The sequence below is a fragment of the Mus musculus genome, chromosome X (genome assembly GCF_000001635.26).
Source record: "Mus musculus strain C57BL/6J chromosome X, GRCm38.p6 C57BL/6J".
NCBI classification, from domain to species: domain Eukaryota; kingdom Metazoa; phylum Chordata; class Mammalia; order Rodentia; family Muridae; genus Mus; species Mus musculus.
This window is the reverse complement of record NC_000086.7, coordinates 36,885,787-36,904,715: the sequence shown is the minus strand read 5'-3', so window position 1 is coordinate 36,904,715 and position 18,929 is coordinate 36,885,787. Positions and strand designations below refer to the sequence as shown.

The following is an 18,929-nucleotide window of genomic DNA, read 5'->3' as shown; positions in this document are numbered from 1 at the left end:
TAGAAATGTGCAAAACCAGAATATAATATACGCTACAACATTAATCAGCAGTGGATATACACCTAGAAGGAAATTTGAACAGCAGTTCTCAAGAAAACATAATTAAGAATTTACAGCTTTTCGTAATAATTAGGTGTGGACCCATTCAATAATGAGTTTTGGTATTTTTAATAAAGCATAGATACTGTTATTGAGATTTAATTGTAGGGCAATTTTTCCAGTGAAGTAATTCTCTCCCTCTCATGCATCCCTTCCTGTTTTCCTAGCATCTGTCCTCCCTTACTCCCACAGACACACATAAACACAAATTAGAAGCTACATTTGTTATTCTTGTCAATCCGCAAGTTGAGCATAGATCAGAATCTGTATTCCAAGTATCCAAGAGGCCAGGCTAAGTTCGAAGCTAGCCTCCCTTTTTCGTTAAAGTTGAGGGTAATACTGCTAGTGTAAGTGTTAAATCTATGCGGGGTTCATTCTCATTACCATGGTTGCCATCTGTATAATGATTTGTCCATTATTCTGCCCAGCGGCTATTAACTAGTCTTTTGGGTCTTTAGTAAACTGAAATAAAAATACATGATGATACGCTTTGTAATCTCAACACTTGGAAGGTTCAGGCAGTAAGACAGACGTTCACGATCACTCTTAGTTGTACTGTGAGTTGGAAGGTAGCCTGGGCTGCAGTTGAAAAACAAAACCATGTGCCGTGTGTGTGTGTGTGTGTGTGTGTGTGTGTGTGTGTTTTGACTCGACAGACAATACAGAATTGTCTGTAACCATGATCAGAAAAATGTAAGAGGGTCAGCTAGAGAAGTGTTGCTGTTATTTTCTTTGCAAATGTCGCCTTTTCAACCACACTTTCACAAGCAACTCCAAAGCTGATGCTGAAAGACGCATTGTTTTTTTTTTTCAAGCTATTCTCTGAAGAGGCATCTCAGAGCTAACAGAAAAAAAACATGCCACATCCCCTTGAAACCCAAACCCCTTTCCAAGGACACAGCTAGAGCATAATGCCAGGCATCACAGCCAACTAATCACCTGAGGGCACCTTCCAGGGACTTAACGGAATCATCAAATTCTAGAACCCCACTGAAGCCCCGAGAGTCCCCTACCAGGAGTCTCCGCCCTTCTGCCAGTCAGCAGAGTGCGTCAATGAAGAGTGACGTCAGAGGAAGGGAAAAATGCCCATCGCGCGAGATTTCGCGCGGGACTTTGAAGTTGGAGACCGGTTGCGGCTCATGCGCTGTGGCCTCACAACCTCAGGGTGGCACGCGGGGAGGTAGGGTGAGAGACCCGAGCCGGGGAGCGCAGCGTGCTGGTGCTTCTCCTCCTTCTTTTCTTCTTCTTTTTATTTTTTTTTTTTATTCTTGCCGCTACTCTCTCAGTGTGTGGGTCCCAGGGTCCGCAGAGGTGCTGTGTGGCAGGGCCCAAGTCCGCTGCCTAGTGTGCCCCATATATAAGGAAGCCCTCACGTCCCCACATTAGTTGGAGCCGTGCGGCTGGCGTGGCGACAACGACCATTGACCCCCCATCCCCGTTTCTCTGTAAGCGTAGCCCCCGCCCCCCCCAGGCACATACCCCCAGCCCCCCCAGTCTCAGCCCTGAGCGTCCCTCACACACAGGTTGCCCCCCCCCAACCCCAGCCGCCTCGCTTGCCCCCGGCCAGTTGGTAGGCATCGTCCCCGGGGGCCGTCCCCACTCTGAAGCAGAGAAGATGGCTGGAGGACGTCTGTTGCTGGGGGGCGACTTCCTGTCGCCGCCGCCGCTGCCCCCCCTCCCGCCGCCGCCGCTGCCGCCCCTCCCGCCGCCCCCGCCTGAGCCAGTGCTGGAGCAGTGGCGCTATAGCCACGAAAGTGACTGGCAGTGGGCTCTGCGGCGGAGCTTCATCTGCCGGCACCTGCACAGCTATCCCGGGGCTGCCCTGGACCAGCTCCTCGCGCTCTCCGCCGCCTGGACAAACCACGTTTTCCTGGGCTGCAGGTGAGGATGGTGTTGGGAGGTTGAGTTAGGGACAGGGTGGGAGATGGGTGATGCGGGTCGGCTGAGTGATGGAGGTGAAGAACAGATGACGGATGGTGGAGTTTGGGTTATGGACAGACCAAGGCAAGGAGAGAGTCAGTAAAGGTGGTCCAGATGGGAACCGGGGCAGGATGCGGATTATGGCTTGGAGGCTTAAGATTTGAAATTTTGCTAGAGGACATGGAGACGCTTCACTAGTCGTTGCGGGGTGGGGTGGGCGATCGCGGTTGCAGGCGATGACATGACAGCCCATGAGGGCACAGAGATGCCCCTCCAGGACCAGAGATGGAGATAAAGTAGATCCTGGAAGAGGGTCATTGAGAGGTAGTCGTTGCGATTGGTGATAAAGAGCAGAACCTCAGACCCGCATAGGGGCTTCCAAGGATGCGACATCTGCAGAGGCTATTTGATGGAGCTTCCGAGGGGAAGACAAGGAACTCCGCAGTTCTAATCCTAGTCTCCAGACCACTCTCTTCTTCTACCTCCATGAAATAAAGCAACCCCCTCTCCTTGCAGCCCCCCAGCCAGGTCTTATCATCTTCTCCTGGGGAGGCGGTATGTGTCGGGTCTTTGAGCCGCAGTGTCAGACTTGCTTGTAGATTTGCGCATAATGTACTCAAACAAAGAAATGGATCTATCTGCTGGAAAGATGGATTGCCATCTTTTCACCTTAAATGGGATAGGAGGAATTAACATTTGGCCTCTGTGTGAGGTTTTAGGGCTGTATGTCTCTCTCTCTCTGTGTTTCCTCCTTTCCTAGAACCTGGTGGCTTCTGAACAGGCCTCTTGGAAAGCACTTTGCGTTCTATGGAGACTGCAGTATGGTTCCAACGCAGGTTTTTTTTTTTTTTTTTTTGAAACAGGATGTTTGGATCCGCTGTCCTTCAGAACCTCAAATTTGGCTTTATCCTAGACTAATTACTTCAGTAGACTGGAAAGATTCTTTATATTCCTGTCTAGCAGTCAGTTTGTTTTTATTAGGAAGAATGAGAAATTCTGGAAGATGATCAGATTTGGTTCAGCCAGATCAGTTCTAGGAATGACTGTAAACAATGCAGAAGAAATTGTGTACTCCTACCTTAATTGTTGAACATGGCAGCCAGTGTGAAACTTCGCTTTGCCCTATCACAGAATTTTATATTTTTCTATCTTCTCTAAGTTAACATAATTTCTACTTTTAGAGATAATGGCTATTTGCTTGGAGGAGCTGGTTGCTACTGGGAAAGTCTCAGCAATTAGTCCTCAGATAAATCTAATTTACATAATAATGTTATTCTTGCAGTAAAAAGGTACCTTTATCTTACAATCCTTGGTCTTAATACCACAGGAAGCTACAAAGTATCGAAATCTTAAAACATCTTTAATAGGGGAAAGTAACCGTCCTTTGTGTTCATAACTAAACTTACCTTCCCGCTGGAATGGAAAACTGGGAGTTGATTTTACTGTTTTTCATATTCATACCTTTGTCTTCAAGGCCTAGAAGAAACCTTACGCATTATTCTACTTTAGCATAATAGCTGCTCAGTAAATGTCTGGGGAGTGATAGATGTAAATACCTTTGTAATAGATAGCGTATTTTCAACACTTTTTATCTTATAACAACCACCCTAGGGGTTAGGAGGGAGGCATCTCCTTTTTACAGCAAAGTCAATGGAGGCCAAGAAGTTAAGTTACTATGCAAGGTCTCACAATTGTTTCCAGTCTGATTCCCTTTCCACTGAAATACAGCTGCCATGTGTGGAAATGATGGACCAGAAACAAAAGCAAGTAACTGACATAAGTCAAATCTCTAAATGCCAGGCTTACATCCTGAGAACAGCAGCTTCATGCATAACCAGGGTCTGAACACAAACCAAGCTAATAGTAGTTGGCCTTAAAGCTCAAGCACCCAGGATGTTATGGGTGGATATTGGCAAATCCTTTGTTTAGAATAGTCGTTGTGTTGCAGTATTACCTATATCACTACAACAATTACTATAAGATTATGAGATAGATGAACTGAAAAAGCAATGTTTTGTATTATATTTGATCATTAGACGTAGGAGAATGGGACGATCCCAAGAGAGCTTTGGCAGTTTGCAACTCCATGTGGTTCTCACATTAGATATCCTTGGTTAGCTCACTCTTTGGGTACATAAAATCTACATTCTCAAAGTTGGCAGCGTTCTTGTTTTGTGTTACAGACTGTTCTTCTAAATTGCAGAAACATGGTTATACAGCCCTTTGTAAACTCAAATTATTAACTTGTTGTTCAGGAGATTCCATTTGAGTAGAAACTGAGATAAGAGAAAATCTGAAATTGAGATTCAGAGTATGTTTTGTTCCTTTTGGTGATACTAACCATTTCCATGGAACAAATTTGAGTTTGTTCGTGCGCACACGCACACACACACTCGCATATGTGTGTTCATGCATGCATGTCTCTCTTTGTGTCTCTGTCTCTCTCTCTGTATATTTAATAATATGTTTATGTGGGTGAGTTCCTTGACTATAAGGCCAGGCCAGAGGTCTGCATCTCTATCACTCTCTACCTATTGTTTGAGACAACTTCACAGACTCTAATCTAAAGCTTACCAGTTAGGTTAGACTGTCTGGCCTCTGAGCCTCTGAGATCTGCCTGCATCGTCTCTACCAGCACTTGGGTTGCAGACTGTGTAGTGTGTCACCATGCTCTGGTCTTACATGTGTGTTGGGGATTAAAACTAAACTTAGGTACTTTTCTGTAGCAAGCACTGAACTACCTCCCCAGCCTTGAATATCTTCTTGACTCTATAATTGTGGGGTTTACACATACACATGCATCAAATCACCTGTTTTGGATACTGCATATGGTGGCCCAAGACTTCCATCCTAGCACTCAGGACTTGAAACTGTAGCAAGTGGGTGGTGAGTTTAGAGCTTGCCTGAACTATATAAGGATACCCTGTCTAAAAATTAACAACAATAGTAATCACCTGTTAGGTTTACTAAGCACCAGTTTCCTGGGCCTCTGCTCTAAGTCTTCCAAATCAGAAGATGTGAGAAGGGCCTCAAAACTTTTATTTCTCTTAGGTTACCAGATACTGATATCGCTAATTTGAGGACCAGTAGAATAAAGTGATAGTTTTGTTTTTAAGATTTATTTATTGGGGGGCTGGTGAGATGGCTCAGTGGGTAAGAGCACCCGACTGCTCTTCCGAAGGTCCTGAATTCAAATCCCAGCAACCACATGGTGGCTCACAACCATCCATAACGAGATCTGACTCCCTCTTCTGTCGTGTCTGAAGACAGCTACAGTGTACTTATATATAATCAATCAATCAATCAATCAATCAATCTTTTAAAAAAAGATTTATTTATTGGGCTGGCGAAATGGCTCAGTAGACTTCTTCCAGAGGTCTGAGTTCAATTCCCAGCAACCACATGGTGGCTCACAACCATCTATAATGAAATCTGATGCCCTCTTCTGGTGTGTCTGAAGATGGCCACAGTGTCCTCATAAAATAAATAAATAAATAAATAAATAAATAAATAAATCTTTTTATTATGTATGCAGTGTTCTGCCTACATGTATGCCTAAAGGCCAGAAGAGGGCGCCAGATCCCATTACAGATGGTTGTGAGCCACCATGTGGTTGCTGGGGATTGAACTCAGAACTTCTAGAAGAGCAGCCAGTGCTCTTAACCTCTATGCCATCTTTCCAGCCCAAAGTGATAGTTTTTAATTTACTTTTTTAAAAAGATGGGTCTCATGTAGCCCAGACTGTCCTTGAAGTTGAGAGTAGCTGAGGATGATCTGAAAGTTCTGATTTTCCTGCCTCCCGTCTCCTGAGTGCTGAGATCATGGGGTACACTACCATGTCCATCTTTATCTGATGCTTGAACCTAGGGCTTCAGGAGTGCTAGACAAGTACTCTATCTATTGAGCTATGTCCCCGACCCTCCTGTCTACTTTTAAATACTCTTTCCTCATTGTCCTGGCAACAAAGAAACTCAGAAAACTTTCCCTTCGCTTTTTCTGTTTTATAAAAGTAAGCAACCTGTCAAGAAGTTTTGCTAGATATGATGTGGTTAATGCCCAGAATCCCATCCCTTAGGAGTCTGGGACGGGAAGAATTTTCTGAGAAATTTCTAAAACAGTTTCAAAACATTAGTCTTGTGGCTAATGAAAACTTATTATAGTCTTCTGATCAACTACATACATGAGAGGTAAATAATTTTATACATATGAATACCTAGGGTGTCTGCAGTGTTTACTTACAGATTGTAGCTAGTGTGTTTGCTGCTGTATTTGTTTTGCAGGACTTGAGTGTAGAAGCTAGAATCTCAAGGATGGTAGCCAAAAAATAAAGAAATAACACAAAACCAACATAGCTACTTTGACTCCTTTTCGTCAATATAATTCTTTTTTTTTTCTTTTTAAGTGAGTTTTTATTCGTCAATATAATTCTTAAGAGTTTGGAAGCTAGATTTTGTGTGTGTGTGTGTGTGTTTGTGTGTTGTGAAACATAACTTTGCACGTAGGCTAAGGAAGTGGGAGACTTTTGAAAAATTCACCTCCAATCTGTACGTATATTATTACCTTAGACCATTAAGCATCTTGTAAGTAGTTTTGAATGAATCATTTTGTATTTTTGTATTTTGTTTTGTTTGTTTCTTTTTCTTTCTACTCTCTCTTTATTTTTATTTTTCTTTGTTTGTTTTTGAAACCGAGTGCCACTGTGTAGCCTTGGCTGTTCTGGAACTCATTCTGTAGATCAGGCTGACCTCCAGCTCCCAGAGTTCTGTCTCTGCCTCTGCCTCTGCCTCTGCCTCTGCCTCTGCCTCTGCCTCTGCCTCCTCTTGACTCCTGGGGTTAACTAGAGAGTTGGCTCAGTAGTTAAGGGCACATGTTGTTGTTACAAAGGATAAACATTTTATTCCCAGCACCCACATGGAGGTTCACCACCTTGGGCACCAGATATGAATGTGATACACAGACATAATATGCAGGCAAAACACTCATACATAAAATAATAATTTTAAAAAGACATGTGCCACTACATCTGACTTTTAAGTTTCTAATCTCAGCGTTTTGATTTAAAATTTAGTAAAGCTGTTTACTGTATTTGTAAAGAATTTATAACCACCTATTACTGAATACTTACTAAATTTCATATGCCATTGTATATAATGATCTATGTTTCTCTTGTAGCCATGCACATAGATGTAACTTGTCTTGTGACCAAGACTATGATATATATGAAGAAAAATCTGTTGCCTATTATAAGCCATCTTTTAATCATGTGCTAGACATGGTAGGTGAGTTGAAGACCACCCTGCTTTCTAGAAGCTTGGTGCGTTATAAACTACATAAAGAACTTTAACAGATTTAAACTGTTACATTCTGTTACAGTTACAGTTCTGTGGTTTTCCCTTAAGTATTTACAGCCAAATGTGTGACCTAATGGACACATAAATGTGTAATGTGCATGCATTTAAAAATGATAGTAGACCTGCCTTAGTGATATTTTACATCGTATTCTATAATACAGAACTGTGTGACCACTAAAACCCATATGGTAGTAGGCTGTGGAATATAGCTCAGTGGTAGAATCTTTGCCTGGAATGCTCAAGTCTGTGAATTGAGTTTTCAGCATGGCAAAACCAAAATAGAATAGATGTGGTAGTAGCATGAGGAAAACTCTTACAATAGATAACAGTTCAAAACAGGTTATTAGTTAGTAATGGGGGGGCATAGAAAATAAACAAGAAGAATATAAAGTAACACTTTAGATGATACTGCAGTTATCATAGCTGAGATGTGAAAATTTTCTTCATTAGTTTTCTTTGGAGTTAAAGGTATTGTTTTTAATGTATTATGAAAAATCACTATGGGAGATAGCAATGACTTGACCTTTATCCTTCAGTGGGTAGATATTTAGGTAATTTTAGCAATTTTAATTTTAGGTTAGAATTCTAGTGATCTTATTAAAGACTCTAAAATTTCTGCATTGTATTTTGACTAGTCAAACATTAGATAACATGATGGTCTTTCCATTCTTATGTAAGCTTGCTGGGCTTCTTTTGTATCATTACTTCCTAATAAAGGCCAGAGTCTGACTGTGTTGGCAGCCTACGCAAGAGTTTATTTTTATAGCCTCTGGAAGATGGCAAATTCTGCAGCAATTGTAATGAATAGGGAGCAATAAATAGGTACAATAATTACTGGTGCTGGAAGAAACTTGTGAGACAAGTGAATGTGAATGGTGGGAGCCCTAGGTATTCCCTTCATGGCCATCATTATGGTCTGTGTACCATTTTCAGTTATACTGCACATTCAGAGTCAGGTTCTAATTGAAGGTCTAGAGAATTTTGACTGGACCCAAGGCAAATGGCTTGGTTGTACCACCAATTTTTGCAAATGTGAGATCAGTGGTTTTAAAAGTTGTGGACTTTGGACTAGAAATGTGGCTCGGTGCTTAAGAGCACTGGCTGCTCTTTCAGAGGACCTGGGTTCAGTTCCCATCACCCATATAGCAGCCTACAAACTATCTGTAACTCCAGTTCCAGAGCATTGGACATCCTCTCTGATCTTTATGAATACCAGGCACATACATGGTACGCAGATAGTATAATATATATGTAGATAAAACACACACACATATATATTAGTATATATATTAATATATGTTAGTATATATAAGTATATATTAGTGTATATAAACTAATTTTTATAGTAATGAATAAAAAATGTTTTTAAGCTGTGAACATCACCTGATTTCATAGTCTTTGTTTTCATCCTGTACTTTGGAAATTGGACTCCCCACATCCAAGAGGAAGTGATGGGTACAATGTCTGATGCTTTAGATACCTTTTCTGATGACCAGATAAGAGTAAAGAAAAATAGGATTACTCTGCATATTCAAGTACTGATGCTAGCTGTAATAGCAATTGTCTGTAAGAAACGAAGGTTATAGCTAGCTTCCCATAATCTGTCTACAAGGTTTTGATTTATGCTCTACAAGAAAATCTATCTGATGGGTATGGAACCTACTGTACTGGATGGGGAAGATGTTAATCTTTAACTTCACTACTCATGAAAAGCCGTGTGTGTTACTCATTTTCAGACTTTCTTCCCAGATACTACCAGTTAGAAAAAAAAAGGAAGGATTAGCAGGTGCTAAAACTTCACTTGAGGTCATTTTTTAATTGCCATGCAGCAAAATTATGTTATCAAAAAGCCAATCTAGCCTGTTGTGGTGGTACACACCTGTAATACCAGCACTCAGGAGGCTGAGATACATATGACTTGTATAGTGAGACCCTGTCTGCAAACAGATGAAGTGGGTAGAAGAAAACAATGAAAAGAAACCCAAGAAACATAAGGCTAGTAAGATGCTTCAGGCATTTGCCACTAAGCCTGATCCCCAGGTCTCACATGGTGGAAGGAGAAACCCAATTCCCTTAAGTGATTATCTGACCTCCTTATGCACAATGTGATTGACACATGTGCAACCCCTCCCTCAATGATTATAAAATACTACAGTTAGGATAATGGCATTGTTATTATCAGCAGACCTTACTCAGAGTCCTCTAGTTTTGCTGTTTGTATTTCCTCATGTATAGTGGTTGCGGGGGGGGGGGGGGGGAGTAGATGAAATGGATCAGTGGGTAAAGAGTGTTTGCCACACAAGACTGATGACCTAACTTTGATAATCTGGAACTCACATTAAGATGGAGGGAGAGAACTGACGCCAGGGTTGTTCTCTGACCACCACATGAGGCAGGCACCATGGTGTTTACAATTTACAATTGCAATATGTTTTTACAGAAGACCTTTACTAGGCCCAATACCACAAAGATCCCACCTATTGTTCTTTTAAAATAACTAAACCCGCACAGTCCCACTCACTGTGACATGTATCACTGGGTTGGTCCTTTTTCTTGCTATATAGTTCTCTGTTGTCTGTTTATACCTGAGTTTTAACCTTTCACCTTTTGAAAGCTATCTGGGCTGATTATAGTTAGACCTATAAGACTCTTGTGAGCACTCATATACAAGTTTTTGTATGAATGTAAGTTTTCTTTTCTTTAGGATAAATGCCCAAGAGTACAGTTCATGTGGTAATTGATGTTTAGTTTAATTAGAAAATGCCAAATTGCCGGGCATGGTGGCGCACGCCTTTAATCCCAGCACTCGGGAGGCAGAGGCAGGCAGATTTCTGAGTTCAAGGCCAGCCTGGTCTACAAAGTGAGTTCCAGGACAGCCAGGGCTACACAGAGAAACCCTGTCTCGAAAAGCAAAACAAAACAAAAAACAAAATGCCAAATTGTTTTCTAGAATAACTATATCATTTTATAGTCCTACCTGCAGTGCCTAAGTAATCCAGTTTCTCTGTATTCTTGGCAGCATTGGATGTCATCCCTAGGATATATTTTGACCATCTTGACATGTCGATAATGTCTTCCAATTACGTTTTCCTGGTGGCTGATAGTGCTGAATGTCTTTTGTTCATTTGCAATCTGTCTGTACTCTCCAGTGATAATGGCCTTTAGGGTATGTGTGTGTACATATGTACATGACAGACATGTATGTAGGTGAATGAACTCACAGAAGCCAGAGTAGAATGCTAAATGTCTTCCTTAGTTGTTCTTTTTTTAACTTTTTTTTTTTTGAAACAGGGTCTGTCACTGAACCCAAAGCTCACCATTTTGGCTACATTGGCTGGCCAACAAGCTGTGGCATCCACTTCTGTCTGTCCCTCAATTCAGAGGTTACCGACATATATGGCCATGCCCAGCTTTTACATAGGTGCTGGGAATTTGAATCTGGGGGCCTCCTGTTTATATAGCAAGTGCTGCTTTACCCACTGAGCCATCTCTCCAGCTCTTCTTGTGAATTTGAAAGCTTTATTTTGTTCTTCTTGAGTTTGGAGCCAACGAGTTCTTGTGAAGTACATGGCTCACAAATTTTTTCTCCCAGTCTGTAGTGTATCTTCTTTGTGGAGTCTTCTAAGAAGACAAGATTTAAATTCTGATTAAGTCCTTTTACCACTTTTTTTCTTTTTTTAAATTTTTATTTATTTTATGTGTATGCATGTTTAGCTCACACATTTGTTTGTATCATGTGCATCCTGGAAGTTCTGACGTTATGGATGGTCGTGAACTGGTTCTGAAGTTATTGTTTGTTGTTAGCTGCTATGTGGGTGCCAGGAACTGAACCTGGGTCTTCTACCAGAACAAGTGCTCTTAACTGCTGAGCCATCTCTCCAGCCTACACTGTTTCCTTTATAGATCATGCTCTAAGAACTGCTTGGATAGCTTAGATCTTGGAGGGTTTCTCCTACTATTTTTAAAATGAAAGTTTTATAGTTTTACACTTTTATTATGTATATAGTTCATATGCTTTTGTAAAGCGAGGGTTAGGTTTGCCTGTTTGGTTTTTACATATAGGTGCTCATTTGTTATAGAGGTTCTTCCTCTTTGGGGTTATATTTGTAATCTTGTCAACTGCTAAGCTTGTATTATTTACACGAGTCCATTTCTGGGTTCTTCCCCTGCCAACACTTGACCAGTAAACTTCTTGTGCCTTGCAGAGTGCTAGTAGGCTATCATTTCTTTCTTACTTAGCTGTAACGCCTTGGTAAAAGACTTGCCTGGGCTGGAGAGTTGATGTTCTTGCTGTTGGTGAAGAGGAGTGGAGTTTTGTTCCCAGTACCCACATGAGGCAGATCCCAACTCTAGTTCTAGTTCTAAGAGTCTGATGCCTCTGGCCTCCCATGGGCACCTACCTACACATGTGCACACAATTCCCGAATGAACACTCATAACTGAAACTAAGTCTCTCTTTTATTTTTTTTTTTTTTGGTTTTTTGAGACAGGGTTTCTCTGTGTAGCCCTGGCTGTCCTGGAACTCACTTTGTAGACCAGGCTGGCCTCAAACTCAGAAATCCACCTGCCTCTGCCTCCCGAGTACTGGGATTAAAGGCGTGCACCACCACGCCCGGCCGAAACTAAGTCTTTAAGAGCCATTTTCCTTGACAACACTTTGGTGGTTCTGAGGTACAGTTTGTACAGGAAAATGCAACATAAATACTTGCATTCTTCCTTTAATATTTACTTGTTTATAGAATAATGATACCTTTCATCCCCCAAAAGTTACCAATAATGGGTTTGTAAGTATTATGTACTAATAGATTTTAAATATATTTGATATATTTAAAAGTCACTGTTCCTGTAATCTTTGACAGTTTCTTTGTTGTAGGCCCAAGAACTGGGCTCTTCTTGGACATTTCCTGCCCCAGACTTGGAAGCATGCATTTCTCTGAGGAACATGGATCCTTTTCATGAGAAATGATAGCAGCTACAATTTGGATGTTAGTAACATAGCTGTCCTTAACATTCTTAGTATTTTTGTAAACATATAAATTTAATTGTTTACATGCAGTACATATTTGAAAGAGATCATGAGTATATAGGTATATTTTCAATTAATGTGTTAAAAATAAGGTTTTGGCTAGAAACTATGTCTGTATGTCTTTTTTAATTATTTATTTTTATGTACATGACTTTTTTTTCCCCTGCATATATGTCTGTACACAACACACATGCCTATTGCCCACAGAGTCCAGAAGAGAGTGTTGTATGCTCTAGAACAGGAATTATAAATAGTTGTAAGCAGCCATGTGGGTGCTAGGAATCAAGTCTGTGTCCTGGAAGAGCCTTAAGTGCTCTTAGATGATAAACCATCTCTCCAGCCCCTGTGTTTGTATATGTTTTATGCAGAAATCTTGATCTTAATGCCTAGTGAATAAAACTACTCATTCTACAGGTAAATATTTTAGGTCTGATTCTTTGTTTTCATAACAAAATTGCCCTGCTGATTAAGTTCTTTGGAAGCAATGATAAGACTATCTCACTTAGAAGCATTTTAAAAAGGATATCTATAACTATTTTAATTGTAGATTATATTAATTTATAGGTATAGCCCACACTTGATGGAAAAAATTCTTCACATGGCTGAAGGTATTGATATTGGGGAGATGCCGTCATATGATCTAATGCTGCCCAAACCTTCCAAAGGCCAAAAACGCTACCTTTCAACCTACGATGGTGAGTATACCTTGTTTCTGTAAAGTGGGATGTGAAAAGTCTGGCTTCTTGAAATGTGTCACATGGCTTCAAATAACACTGGTAGCGTTGGATTCTATGCAAAGATAAATGATTTTTTTGTTAAGTTTCTTTTATTATTTTGATTTTGAGACAGAGTCTGTCTGGGTAGCCCTGGCTGTCCTAGAACCCACACGGTACACTAAAGTGGCCTTCCTGCTTCTGCTTCCTGAGTGCTGGGATTAATGGTGTGTTCCTCCATGCCCAGATAAATGGTTTCTAACTCACATACAACTTTTGATGGTGCTAAAAAGAACGGAAAGTACAGAAGTCCCAGTATAATGCTGTCCTTGAAATCTATGCCATGGAGCCTGCCTCTAAATAGAAGAGTCTCATTCGGAGACCATATGAGCATCTGAGTAATTAAATATTCTTGGATAGGTCCAGATGGACTGAGGAGTGCTATAGGGAAGAAGCCCTAGTCTCTGGTATAGCCTTAGTAGTGGGTTTCCATGGCTTCAAATGTGGTGTCCCCTATTAATCATCAGTTACAGCTTTTGGCTGTTCTAGAAATACAGGTGACAGCATTTTGTGCAGGACAAGTCAGAACTAAGGTTTTGGTTGAAACCTGATTTTGATACTGTAGTTACACTGATAGAAAGCTGTGTAATAGTTACTCACCTCGGGTACAGAAGCGAAGGATGAAGTAAATGCATCTGGTCATTTATCATTCCTGTTTCCTTCAGAGTCATCTGTAGTTCTGGGGACCATTTAGCACAGGTGGTAAAAGATTGTCGTAGCACATCTCTCCAGTATAGGCGAAGAGTACATTTCACTGTGCTTTAGCGCTTCTGCTGAAAAGTCCTTCTTTTCAACAGCCTACATACTTGTTTGATTCAATGAATTGTCTCCTGATAAGAGTTTTTCTTTATGCATGGAGGGAGGGGAGCATCAACCTTATTAGGTAGAGTCCCACATTGCTCTGAATCCCTTTGCCCAAGTGACTGTACAGGCCTTGTCCCAGCAGTACAGCTTTCTGATTGCTGCTATTTTCCTGCTTGGTTCTTTTGAAGTATTCCCATTTTAATGAATTGTAAATTTCACTCATTCTATAGGTCAGAATCCTCCTAAAAAGCAAGCCGGTTCCAAATTCCATGTGAGAGCTCGTTTTGAGCCTGTACATTTTGTAGCTAGTAGTTCAAAAGCTGAAAGACAGGAAGATCCGTATGGCCCTCAAACAAAAGACGTAAATGGACGAACACATTTTGCCAGCATGCCAAGAAACTTCTACCAAGATTATACTCAAGACTCTTTCAGTATCCAGGATGGAAATTCTCAATATTGTAATTCATCAGGATTTATTTTCACAAAAGACCAGCCTGTAGCAACCAACATGTATTTTGACAGTGGGAACCCTGCCCCAAGCAGCACATCCCAGCAGGCAAACTGTCAGCCAGCTCCCGAGCCTCCTCCTTCACAGATGTACCCTGAGTCCTTGGTTGCCGAGAAGCAGTATTTTATTGAAAAGTTAACAGCAACTATCTGGAAGAACCTTTCTAATCCAGAGATGACTTCTGGATCTGATAAGATTAATTATACCTATATGCTAACTCGTTGTATTCAGGCATGTAAGACAAATCCTGAGTATATATATGCTCCTTTAAAAGAAATTCCTCCTGCTGACATCCCCAAAAATAAAAAACTTCTCACGGATGGTTATGCTTGTGAAGTTAGATGCCAAAATATCTACCTAACTACAGGTTATGCAGGTAGCAAGAATGGGTCCAGAGATCGAGCTACTGAGCTAGCTGTAAAACTCTTGCAGAAGAGGATTGAGGTTAGAGTTGTCCGACGGAAATTCAAGCACATAATCGGAGAGGACCTTGTGGTGTGTCAGATTGGTATGCTTTCATATGAATTTCCCCCAGCTCTGAAACCACCAGAAGACCTGGTAGTACTGGGAAAGGATGCTTCTGGGCAGCCTATTTTTAATAGTTCTGCCAAACACTGGACCAATTTTGTCATTACAGAAAATGCAAATGATGCAATTGGCATCCTTAACAATTCCGCCTCATTCAACAAAATGTCAATTGAGTACAAATACGAGATGATGCCAAACCGCACATGGCGGTGTCGAGTATTCCTGCAAGATCACTGCTTAGCTGAAGGTTATGGAACCAAGAAAACAAGCAAACATGCAGCTGCTGATGAGGCTTTGAAAGTTCTTCAAAAAACACAACCCACTTATCCATCTGTCAAAAGTTCCCAGTGTCACTCAGGCTCTTCACCCAAAGGATCCGGAAAGAAGAAAGATATCAAAGATCTTGTAGTTTATGAGAATTCTTCCAATCCTGTGTGCACATTGAATGATACGGCTCAGTTTAACCGAATGACGGTTGAATATGTCTATGAAAGGATGACAGGTCTCCGCTGGAAATGCAAGGTGATTCTAGAGAGCGAAGTCATTGCAGAAGCAGTTGGTGTGAAGAAAAGTGTCAAATACGAAGCTGCTGGAGAAGCTGTAAAGACCCTCAAAAAGACCCAGCCGACTGTCATTAACAACTTGAAGAAAGGGACTGTTGAAGATGTGATTTCAAGAAATGAAATCCAGGGCCGCTCAGCAGAAGAAGCTTACAAACAGCAAATCAAAGAAGACAACATAGGGAATCAACTGCTGAGAAAGATGGGCTGGACGGGTGGTGGTTTAGGGAAATCTGGTGAGGGCATACGGGAGCCTATCTCAGTTAAAGAGCAGCATAAGCGAGAAGGCCTTGGTCTAGATGTAGAGAGGGTCAATAAAATTGCTAAGAGGGATATAGAACAAATTATCAGAAACTATGCCCGCTCTGAAAGCCACTCAGATTTGACCTTCTCCACGGAGCTGACCAATGATGAACGGAAGCAAATCCATCAGATTGCTCAGAAGTATGGCCTGAAGAGTAAGTCTCATGGGGTGGGCCATGATAGGTACCTGGTGGTAGGTCGAAAACGGCGGAAGGAAGACCTACTAGATCAACTCAAACAGGAGGGCCAAGTGGGACATTATGAGCTTGTTATGCCCCAAGCAAACTAAGATTTTACTAAGTTGTCTTATAAATGCCTCATGAGGTAGATACACAAATAACAAAAAAAGCTATATGTTCTGGTTGAAGAGTATTCATTCTTAAGATGTTTCACCTTGTTCATTTCATATAGTGCTTTATTAGGTATTGGAACCTAGAGAATTCTGTCCACTTGTATTCTTAGCTTAATCCAGCAGATGATATTGTGCAGTTACTGTTTGTGTCTTTGATATGGCTCTGTTCCCTCAGATTTTAGTAGTTTGTACAAGTAAAAACACCCATCTAAGTGCAATTTCACCCTGAGGCAAATACTTCACATTATAAAGGGCATAGCACAGCCATCTGCAACAATATGTAAAGTCAATGCTGACTCTTAACTACGCTAATTCCAGATTTACTTAACATGTCAGGTCATTTTGTATCACCAATTTTCATCTTTGTGAGAAGCCAGTTGTAGAGCATTTAACAATAAATTGTGCTGTACGTGTAAATGTCTTTATCAACTAAATGATGTAAAATTTTCTTTAAAGTAATTTTAGTGTGTGTTTGTTTATAACTTCTACCCTGTGATTTCCAGGATATTGGAAGTGATTTACTGTATCTTGTGACATATGACTTTTAAACAAATTCTAGTCTTCATGCTGAGAGAGCACTACTGAGAGAGATGTCGAAAAGTTTCCAAAAAGCCTTGATTCAATCAGAAGAAAGAAAGCTTGAACTGTTTGTTCTTGGTGCCTTGCAGAGAGACTCAGAGCAACTCTCCATTGTAGCTTTCACATGGTTTGTGCACCACACCCAAGGCAACCATAGCTGTGGTAGAGCTTGGTAAAAGACTGAAGATACACTGGTGCTTTGATGAAAAAGGTCAGTTGGCTGGTTCCCCTCTCAAAAAGCTTATTACTCCCAAAGCCAACTTTGTAACATACTTAAAACTGCTATTTTCGCTTATTTCTGGAATGTAAAAATGTATAAAAATAAGAGTTAGTGTATGCTTCCTGAATAAAAAGGAGCCAAAGTTGATCAAAATTAGTGCTGTAATTATTTCTGGAGAGCAGCCTAGTAGCAACACTTTGGGTTTTTGAAAGTGATGATTGCACAAAATGTTTCAGTTAGAGTTAGAGCACACACAGATAAATGTAATGATTTAGCAAATGGGAGCAGACTCTGTCACTCATCACATTTTGGGGGGTGTTTTTTTTCCTTGAATGCCAATATTCTGGCTTATCAAATCTTTGGGTGTTTAGTTTTATGTGGTTTTATTGTATCGTAAATGAATCAACTAAAATCCAGCAATACAGCAAATAAATATTAATATTTAGTTAACTCCAGAGAAATGATGGTAAGGACTCTTAGGCTGTTTGCAATATCTTTTAAAAAAAGATTTATTTTTTTATAATGTGTGGATGTCTGTGAGGGGGTTATATGCATGTGAGTGCATATGCCCATGGAGCCCAGAAGTGTCAGTTGGAGCCTCCTGATGTGGGTGCTGGAAACTGAACTCTGGTCCTCTGAAAGAGCAGTATATGTTCTTAACTGCTGAGCCAGCTCTTGAGCACCCATTTGCAGTGTCCATGTTTGGCATACAAGTGGTTCACCGTACATGGTAAATTCCTTTTTGCCCTCCCCTTTTCTATTTAATGCTAAAAGGCTAGAGTAAAAGACTATTTAAACATATCAATTAGCTTTTACACCTGGATCTCTTAACTTAGATGCACCTCTATTGGCTAGCACAGTACAGCATCAGCCTTCTGCTTGTTTTCCATACCATAGTCTACATACGAACGTTAGTTTTAGTAAAAGAGATGTACATTTTACTTTGGTGCTTAATACTTTAGCAAAAGCAGAGAACTACGATAGAATTTTGTGATTATAATTATTTTTTTGTACCTGCCAAAATTCACTCCCATTTTGGAAAGTTGTGGTTCGGGTACTTAGAACACTGTGTCCTTGGTTCTGAGTGACAAAAGGTGGGTTTTAGAGACTACAAGATATGGAAACTTGGTTTGCATTCTCGATGTACGTCTTCCTCCCAGAATGTTTTGTTGTTGTTTGGTTTTGGTGGAAAAATGGTAGAAAATCCAAAGTCAGGTTTGTTGATAAAAGTGTAATAAAGCAGATGAATTACACTTAAGGCTTTGTGATAAATTGAGTATTTAAGAATTGGGTTCATTTTAGGGGCCCAGATAACTTGGTAAAGCAGCTTTCATATCAATGTAGAATTAGAACAAAGTCACCAACTGCCAGAGAATAAAGTAATGTGGAGAGATGAGGTTGAGGAATGAGCTGCTGACAACTGTTGCAGTGTGCAGTTGCCCCTCTTGTTGGTCCTTGCATTTTCCTTTTCTAAGACATAGCAGTCATTTTTAGTTGAGGAACTTTGCTGTAAAACCTGACAGTATGGGGGCTGGAGAGATGGCTCAGTGGTTAAGAGCACCGACTGCTCTTCTGAAGGTCCTGAGTTCAAATCCCACAACCACCTGTAATGAGATCTGACGCCCTCTTCTGGTGCATCTGAAAACAGCTACAGTGTACTTAGATATAATAATAAATAAATCTTTAAAAAAATCTGACAGTATATGAGCACTTCCAAGTTTTATTTGTATTAAATATAACCTGAAAACTGTCTTATGTATATGTGCTTGTGCTCACAGAGCCACTTTTGAATCCCCCTCCCACCTTGATTGCAAAGGTGAATAGAAAGTACACATTCCATTGGGGCCATTTCCTTACTTTTTCTTTTTAGATAGTATTCAGTGTGTTCACATTGCTATGAGTAATC

The 18,929-nt window shown here is 40.7% G+C and overlaps 1 protein-coding gene across 1 annotated transcript; it reads left to right on the top strand.

Moving 5' to 3' along the window:
- Positions 1 to 1,250: 1,250 nt before the first annotated feature.
- Positions 1,251 to 18,725, top strand: Nkrf (NF-kappaB repressing factor). Its single transcript, NM_029891.3, has 3 exons — positions 1,251 to 1,980; positions 12,961 to 13,091; positions 14,204 to 18,725. Exons 1-3 carry the CDS (start codon positions 1,715 to 1,717, stop codon positions 16,159 to 16,161), a joined length of 2,355 nt encoding a protein of 784 aa, NP_084167.3. The 5' UTR covers positions 1,251 to 1,714; the 3' UTR covers positions 16,162 to 18,725.
- Positions 18,726 to 18,929: the final 204 nt, after the last annotated feature.

Coding starts and splice junctions, on each gene's coding strand:
- Nkrf (NM_029891.3), top strand. CDS start 1,715: ATGGCTGGAGGACGTCTGTTGCTGGGGGGCGACTTCCTGTCGCCGCCG. Junction 1,981..12,960: donor CACGTTTTCCTGGGCTGCAG/GTGAGGATGGTG, acceptor ATTAATTTATAG/GTATAGCCCACACTTGATGG. Junction 13,092..14,203: donor CTACCTTTCAACCTACGATG/GTGAGTATACCT, acceptor CTCATTCTATAG/GTCAGAATCCTCCTAAAAAG.